This window comes from Ziziphus jujuba, chromosome 9 (genome assembly GCF_031755915.1).
Source record: "Ziziphus jujuba cultivar Dongzao chromosome 9, ASM3175591v1".
Classification (NCBI taxonomy): Eukaryota; Viridiplantae; Streptophyta; class Magnoliopsida; order Rosales; family Rhamnaceae; genus Ziziphus; species Ziziphus jujuba.
Window position 1 is genome coordinate 8,010,106 of NC_083387.1, and position 8,458 is coordinate 8,018,563.

The 8,458-nt window shown below is 34.3% G+C and overlaps 1 protein-coding gene across 2 annotated transcripts; it reads right to left on the reverse strand.

Annotated features, from left to right (window-relative positions):
- Window positions 1-4,025: 4,025 nt before the first annotated feature.
- LOC107426650 (PHD finger protein Alfin1) lies at window positions 4,026-7,416 on the reverse strand. Of its 2 annotated transcripts, XR_009634277.1 has the most exons (3): window positions 5,983-7,416; window positions 5,174-5,844; window positions 4,026-4,513 (listed from the first exon to the last, which is right to left on the reverse strand). XR_009634277.1 is itself a non-coding variant. In XM_048461758.2 (2 exons), the coding sequence occupies exons 1-2, from the start codon at window positions 5,178-5,180 to the stop codon at window positions 4,272-4,274; spliced, it is 249 nt and encodes an 82-aa protein (XP_048317715.2). In that variant the 5' UTR covers window positions 5,181-5,591; the 3' UTR covers window positions 4,026-4,271. The 2 variants fall into 2 exon arrangements, 1 of the variants encoding a protein (XP_048317715.2); XM_048461758.2 differs by lacking the exon at window positions 5,983-7,416 and having other exon boundaries at window positions 5,174-5,591.
- Window positions 7,417-8,458: the final 1,042 nt, after the last annotated feature.

Sequence of the window (8,458 nt, forward strand, 5' to 3'; positions counted from 1 at the left end):
ATCAAGAGGTACGACGGCTGAGCAAGATCGTATGCTATGACCAATCTGTTTACACCTCTTGCATCTATATTGAAGACCCTCCTCTCCTTGAGATTGAATCCATTTCTTTCTTGATCTTCCTGACTATTTGCCAATATCAAATGGAAGTACAAGCTGATTTATGACATCATTTGGAGCATGCCACTGACATTTATCTCCAAGTGGATATGTAGTCTCCGAATATGCGTCACAGAGACACTCAATTGGGTAATGCGCCGAGCAAAGGGTATATGGAGAAATATGTCGATACTTACATGCTGCAATTGCATGGATACAAAAAAATCCATCGATGTCGAATTCCTTGCATGAGCATGTCTTACTTTCTAAGTTGACAACTCCAACCAACACACCAAGGCCAACAACCTGAAACTTGTATAAGTTTAATGGAATAACATAGAAGCCTCTGCCATTATTTAAGTGCTCTTACCTGATATTTTCCAACCAGTTAGTAATAGGAGTTTGCATTGCAGTTGCATTATTTCGACTTTCATACCACCACTTTTGCAAGACATCACGAATGTGATCTAGTAGTGCCAAAATGGGTTTATCTCTAACATTAAAAAGCACGGAATGCTTGCTCTCTGCAATGTTAGTGGTCATGATGTTGTATCTATTGCCCAAAAAATGTGATCTAGCCCACTTAGCAAGATTTGCATCCTTGAGATATTATACAACTTCAATACTAACCCATTCTAAAATCTGCATGGCCTTATCAAATTCCTCAACAATATATGCTCTAGCTGCATCATTAAAAGTTGATATAATCTCATTGACATTACCTTTAAGCTTCTTAGCATGTAAATTTGTACCAAGATTTTATGTGCAGTGGCCATGGTGATTATTAGAGAAAACTGTCCGTATCGCTTTTGCAATACCCTTGTGTTTGTTCGATATAAAAGCTATATTAGGATCATCACCAAATGCTTCTTTGAATTTCTCAAAAAACCACCTGTAGGCTACATCCGTCTCCTCAGGGCCTATTCCATAAGCAAGTGGATAAATTTGATTAGTCTCATCCGAACATGATGAAATATATAACAAACCTCTATATCTATTCTTCAGTGTCGTTCCATCGACAACTACGACTCTCTGCATATGATGAAACCCTCTAATGCTAGCTCCAAATGCCATAAAAAAAATATAAAAATCTATTTTGATCATCAATTTCAATTCGAGTAAATATACTTGGATTCTTGCTCTTTAAAATGTAACTCCATACAGGGAGTTTTGCATATGACTCTTCAGGCGTACCACACAAACCTGATAGTGCAGTTTCCTTAGCGACCCATGCTTTATTGTAGCTTATGTGTACTCCATAATTAGACTGAATGTCATGCACAATATCACAGGGTTTGTATTGCCTTGAAATTCCATCAAACTTTGGTTGGATGGTGTCTCCAATAACTGAACTTGTTGCTTGACGATGATCCCTTTTTATGATATTTAAAGAGCAAATATAGTCATCCTAGAAAATCCTAATCATGAATGCGTCTGTATTCTCACCATGTATCTTGGTAGCATGCAATCACCACTTGCAATTGTCATTTATACATACAACCTCATATCGGACCCTATCTGATTTCTTGATCTTGAATTCAAAATTTCTCCTCAGTACATATAGACAAAGCTTCTTTTGTAGCTCATTCTTACTTGAAAGGAGTTGGTTCATTCGAATGATTTCATGGTCATTGATAGATGTGAAGCTGCGATTAACTTTATGTGCAACAACGGATGATGTAGATTCCCGACAAATGTGCATATGGTTATCAGTATAGGGAGAATCAAGCACATCATCGTTCACATTACCAATGGACTATTACCATGAGGAGAAGCACCATGTTGACGATCACCAGGCAATAGCCCCGAATGTTGGGTCCAACATATGTTATGCAACCCATCTTCACTAAGATCAGTGTTGCCCTTAACCTCATTTTGTTCCTCATTTTCATAAACATGGCTACGATATTCATTCATATCATTAATGTTGAAGCACTCATTGTCATGATCTTGTTCCACAATTTGCACATCATTTTCACAAATTTGATATTCGGAGAGTCGTGGGAGAGTTTCAAGGACATGATGTTCGAACGCTGGGGACTGCATGTCAGCATCGAGGGAACATATAGCTATCTTGGAAACTTGACATGGTGGGGCAATAGTCATCAACCCTGAACTTGGAGGTGTGCTATTCATAACACATCTAGCAATATTATTAATGTGTGGGACTCTGAGTAACACATCAACAATAAGTGGAGATCTATCTTGAGGTCTGTGTGAACTATATTCTTCTATAAAACATTGTTGGTCATCATCAGTTTTCATAACATACGGCTCGCCTTACAAACACACATGGTATATAAACTTAAAGGTCAATTGATGTTGTGTAGAATCCAAGTTGAGAGCATTGTAGACAACATCTTCAAGTTCAGCCAAAATAGAATTCCTTTTAATACGTATAATCTTTTTTCTTTAATGTTGGTACATCCACGTATCTTCAGAACATAAATTCCATGTTCCATCGTAAAAAAGTAGAATAGAAATTTGTGACATTGATCTTAAAAGGGTTACCAATTGCAAACAGAATAATTATTTCTTGTCACGAGCTTCAATTGGTCTTAAGAATTCCAATATTTGCTCTACTAGATTCTTACGTGGAAGGATTAATTATCATCCTAAAGCAAAATAAAAGAAAAATTATGAATGCATTTTCAATAATGCGTATAAGGAAATTCCAAAGAAATATGTTAAAATGTTTACGTATTGACCCCTAATAGAATAGCTAATAACACCTGACAACCATAGTGGATAAAGTAGAATAAGATATTAGGTTTGTGATATAGGGTGAAAATATAACCTAGCAATAGTCAAAATCAACAATGATTAAAAATAAAAACCAACATAGAAGTTGGAGTTAATGATAGAATCAAAACATGAAAAATATATGAAAACAAAAGCAGGGAAATATATGTATTTATATATACATACCAATCTTCATTTACTCTACTCTACAAATATACATTTTAATTACCAATGAAACCTAAATTCTATGGGCTCCACAATAAAGTTTTTCAGAGTCTTTTTGTTATCTAATTGTTGGCAGACCAATAACAGAGATAAAGTGAGAAAATAGTGGTTTTGTGGAATGGTTGCTAACTGAAACCTGCGTAGCCAAGAAAAGAGAAAAAGAGAGGGAGACATAGAGGATAAAATTGAATGTGGTAGATGGGAGATGAAGAGAAAGGGATAGAAATTAATGGGGATAGATTTCAATAGTCAGAGAGAGAAATGGTAGATGGGTGAAATATGCATTGTTCTTTAATTCATTTAATGCTTCATCGTATACATATTTTGGAATTTAACAAAATATTAAAAATAAGGCACTATTAGAAATAATGCTCAAACAGATTTAAAATCGATGACCATAATTTTAAGAAAATGCATAAGCTAGCTAATTGGACTAGAACTCAAACCAAATTAAACTTAAATATTTATTATTAAGCCAAATAAACTTCTCCATGCATGACACAATAGCAGCTAAGCATCCAATATTTCATCGCAAAGGTAAGATTCAAATGCCCAAAAATGAAATATTAAATAATAAAATAAAATTAAGACAAAAATGGAAAAGTGCAATCTTTCTAACTGAAGATAGATGAAACTAAATAAATGGTAACAACTACAGACAACAAAGTCTTGACTCAATGTCTCAAAAGGCTAATAAATATTTATTTTTTCACACTACGAAGAGCTACAGGTCAACAATCTTTATTAAAGTTACAGAGATATGTTGGAAGCAAAATTTGGAATTTAGCATTATAATTAAATAAGAGAAAGAATACAATAGAATATATAGCTTTCTTTTGAGACATTGAGCTTTCCTTTAAGAAGGTAACTTTGACATACAAAAGGTTGTATAAAAGTCAAAGTTGCTCAAACATACATTATGTGTTACAGGTAGTCAATGCTTTGAAAACAAAATCAAAATGTTTGCGAAGTGAATGTAAATGAGCATCTATAATGTGTTTTTCCAGTCAACCAACAAAGCTCAAATATACAAAATATATACAAAAGATAGCATATGATTGCTCTCACAATACAAGAAGTTTTCAGTATGAATTGGGCACTCAATTCCACTATTATATGTGAAACAGCACCGGAAAAGGGTAACGTGCTCTAAAATAAATATTTGTTTAACAATTGCATTGACTATTTTTTTTTTCTTTTCTTTTCACCTAAAATGAGTAAACTAATCCATAATAGAAACCAAAGCGCGAACCAAGATAGAAAGCAACAACAAGCAACCATGAATCACTGTGAACTGCAATTAGTGACAACCAATCCTTCTTTTGCATCCCATCCCTAGCATGATTTATACCTAAGGCTGGTTCTGGAAGCTCAGGAGGCACCTCCTCAACAGGTAGATTAACTTCCCATGTCTCATTTGGAAGTCCATAGAGATACAAATTCTCATTCTCTATAAGCATAAGAAATAACAGAACACTCAATTAATCATACAAACTTTTAACTCTAAGAAAGAACATTCTATACCCTAAAAATAACATAGCAAAGAACATTCTATACCCTAAAAATAACATAGCATCATTGCTTGCAGTAATATGTCTGTGCTTCATACTAAAGCTTACCATAAAAATACATAACATATCTCTCCAATTCTGACAATAATTACATGAGGTGCAAATGCTATTCCAACCGCGCTATTCATCCAATCATCTACCAAGAAGGAATTTAACAAAAGAAAATTTGAAAAAGATATCCACAGACTTTAAAATATATGCAGAAACAAATATCCATAAAATTAGCACATAAAGCCACCTTTCTTCCTCTGCATATGATTCTATTTCACAGCCCCTAAACATGTTAGGATATATTTGTCCTAAATCAGTCATGTTTCATGGGACATTTTTCATATCTAACAAAGGTCCACCAAAAAGAATTTTAAAACACTAATTAAACAAGCACGAGATGGTAACAAACATCCAAAGAAATAAAGTAAATGAAAGTTGCAACTTAAAAATTAAACCTATATATTGCATATAAATCACCAAAAATCATGAAGAAAAAGAGAGAAGAGCAAAGGTGAAGTCGAAAAATTGACAAAATTTGCAAAGTTTACCAAGCATAGCTGATGTTGTTTCATTCCGGTCCTAGGTGGCCGCCCCTACTCTGTTTCTGAGAAGATGTGGTTGAACCGTGTGTGAGGTAAGAAGGAGCAAACATGGGTGACAATCCCAAAGAAACAGGCCCATTAGGACCATATTTTCTAGGTCTTCCCCTTTTTTTCTTGAAATCTAGGGTTTTGATAGGGAAAAAAAAATTGTAGAGAGATGGTGGAAAAGAAAAGCAAAAAAAATAAAATAAAATAAAAAAAGAAGTGAGGAAAAGACAAAAGAAAGGAAGTAAAAACAAAAAACAAATAAAATGTTGATGAAGGAGAAGAGAAGAGCTAGATTTTGATAGGAGAAAAGATATTGCAAAGAGGTGGTGGAAAAGAAAGAAACAAAAAAAGGAAATGAGGAAAAGACAAAAGAAAGGAAGAAGAAACAAAAAAAAAAAAAAAAAGTAAAATATTGATGAAGGAGAAAAGAAGAGCTGGTGGGTTTTGATAGGAGAAAAGATATTGCACAGAGGTGGTGAAAAAGAAAGTAAACAAAAAATAAACTAAAAAAAAAAAGTGAGGAAAAGACAAAAGAAAGGAAGGAAAAAAAGAAGAAGTAAACGTTGATGAAAGAGAAGAGAGTAGCTAGGTTGCAGGAGTAAACTTTACAGGAGCAGACTTTGCAGGAGCTTTTCGACAGTGAAAGAAAAAAAAACCAAAAAAAATAAAAAAAAAATAATTTTAATATAAAGATATTTTAGAAATATTAAAAAATAAAAAGATAAAACAAAAAATTTGATGAATTAAGAGGTATAAATCATTAAGACCTTTAAAATAAAAATATTGGACCAAATTCCCCAACATTTTAGCCGGCCACCTCCGGGACACTTAACATCTGATTTCGGCATTGTTTGGGTTGTGGGATAATATCCTCATCTCCTATTTGGTGCTGTATATCCGTTGGATTATAAAATCCGGACCCACATCTTTATCCCCTCCACAACCGGATCAATTCTCCTCAGAAAGTATGTATGGGTTATCATTATCCCACAATCGCAGGATACAAAGTTAAACAGAGTCGTTCGTCTTCCCAACCACTTCCAGAATTACTCCGACATCCATACACTCCTCTTCCTCGATAACGTTGTCATCGACAATGCCCCATGGTTTTCGCCATTTGGAAGAATTTCAAATAATATCGTCAAACTCCAATCCTTTCCTCTGAATTTTTCTGATTTGCTTGCATTTAAATATTTCCAAGCCTGTATTTCAGAACTAGTATTATATATATATATATATATATTCGTAGTTGAGTTGATTTTAATGGAGATGAAAGAGGTCAAATTGAAGCCGCGTATGGAAGCTTGAAACGTGGCTGTTCACATGGTGAAGAAGATAAAGTCATCTTTTTTTTCTTTGATTTTCCCTTGGATTGCCAGATTTCTTCACCATTAGACATCCTGTTGATGTGAACCATCAAATTTATTGATTAAATTCGTTTATATTGTATTTGGATTTTTTTTTTTTTTTAAGTTAATGGAGTCTTTTTTAAACTTGACTTTTATTATTTAAAAATGTATTTTTATATCCTCGTAGAACGACGGTTTTACTCTGTATGCGGTGATTATATTGGAGTATCTGGAAAATCAGGAATAAGCTCGTTTGTGAAGGTAAAAGAAGTTCTCTGGAAGATGAAGTCAGGCTCATTAACAGAAAATTTGAAGATTTTTGTATGACCAGGCCTACCCCAGCAAACCAGCCAGTCCCCACTGGAAATCAAGCAACCACATGGTCCCCTCCCCCTTTTGGGATCATCAAAATTAACTCGGACGCTTTGATAGGGAAGGATTTCGCTAGCCTCGGTATTGTAGTGAGGAACCATGTTGGCGAAGTTCTTAAAGTTGAAGTTTGGAAAGAGAGGATAGATATTGCAGAAGCTGCTGAAGCTGCTGCAACTTTAGGGCTTTGTCTCGCGCCTTTACCGACGGTTTCCGATATGTTTTGTTCGTAAGTGACGCCAAAAGCATTGTTCAAGGTCTTAACAATCCGAGGTCTCACTCTTTCCAATGCTCTGCAAATGTTTTCATCAAGAAAATATTACAATTGTATCCTGTTTTCAATTCTGTAACTTTTGCTTGGACCCCAGGAAACAACAATAAATTGGCTCACCTAGCTGCTAGATGGGGTCTTCTGATAGCTTTTGTGGTCAGATTTCTCCCTTTTTGGTTATTATAAACCCCCTATTTTATCAAATATATCATATCTTATCTTCTAATCTAAAATTATAATAAATCAATGTAAGGACTAAATATATTTAACCCATTTCACTCCAATCCAATTCAATCCTCTCATTTATATGTGATCCAATCCACAGCCTTGGTGTGTGGGCAGGACTCAAGCATGCATAATGTGAGCTCGCTTTTGATAAGCGAGTTTGGTGTGACTCCTGCAATTGACAACATTAAATATATCAAACAAGATTACAAGTTTTTTTTTTTTTTTCAAAAAAAAATGTATTGGATAACATTGTAGTGTTAGATTTATGCTCCAGAAGTAATCTAAATCATTGATCAAAAGCCTTAAATAACAGTGGCCGTTGGATCCCCAAGCTAGCTAATAAAGTGACAGAGCCCATTAATAAAGACAAGTGTGGCCTATCTGTTGGGTCCAAGGTAATTAGGAAATCCTGAGAGGCTAGGGTTTGGAGTCTATATATAGACTACTTTACTTTCTAAAGAGCCTTCAGATGGATTTTTTTTTTTTTTACGTACTAAAATAATACCTTGGAACCTTTTCTAGTGATTGGGTGTGTCCACACATAGATCCTTCAGCGCAAAAAGTTAGTAAAATCTCTATGGATAATGACATAATTTATCGCATGCTTTATTCAATATCGATCAGGCTTCCGCTGTGTATATGATACCAGCATGTAGAACTTTACTAGGCATTATTGCTCAACTTATATTCGATGTCTATGTGCCCATGAATTATTTGTAATCTCACGCTTAGTTGTTTAATATAAATTGAATGGAGCCCATATAAAATCACTATATGGTACAACCCATCTTTATCTATTTATTCAAATCGTGATACCAATGTTATCGCTTCTATTATATGCATATATTGATAGAGTTCCGAATAGAGTTTTTTGTTTGAAAGCTAGCGTGTCATGCAAGAGAGGCCATTTTTGGTAGTGGTTACATTTTTTTTTTTTCTGGGACAAGAAGAAATATTTTATTAAGAAACGTCCAAGGATGAGATAAAGAGCAGGTCAAAGTTACCAAAATTTATTTATTAAATATT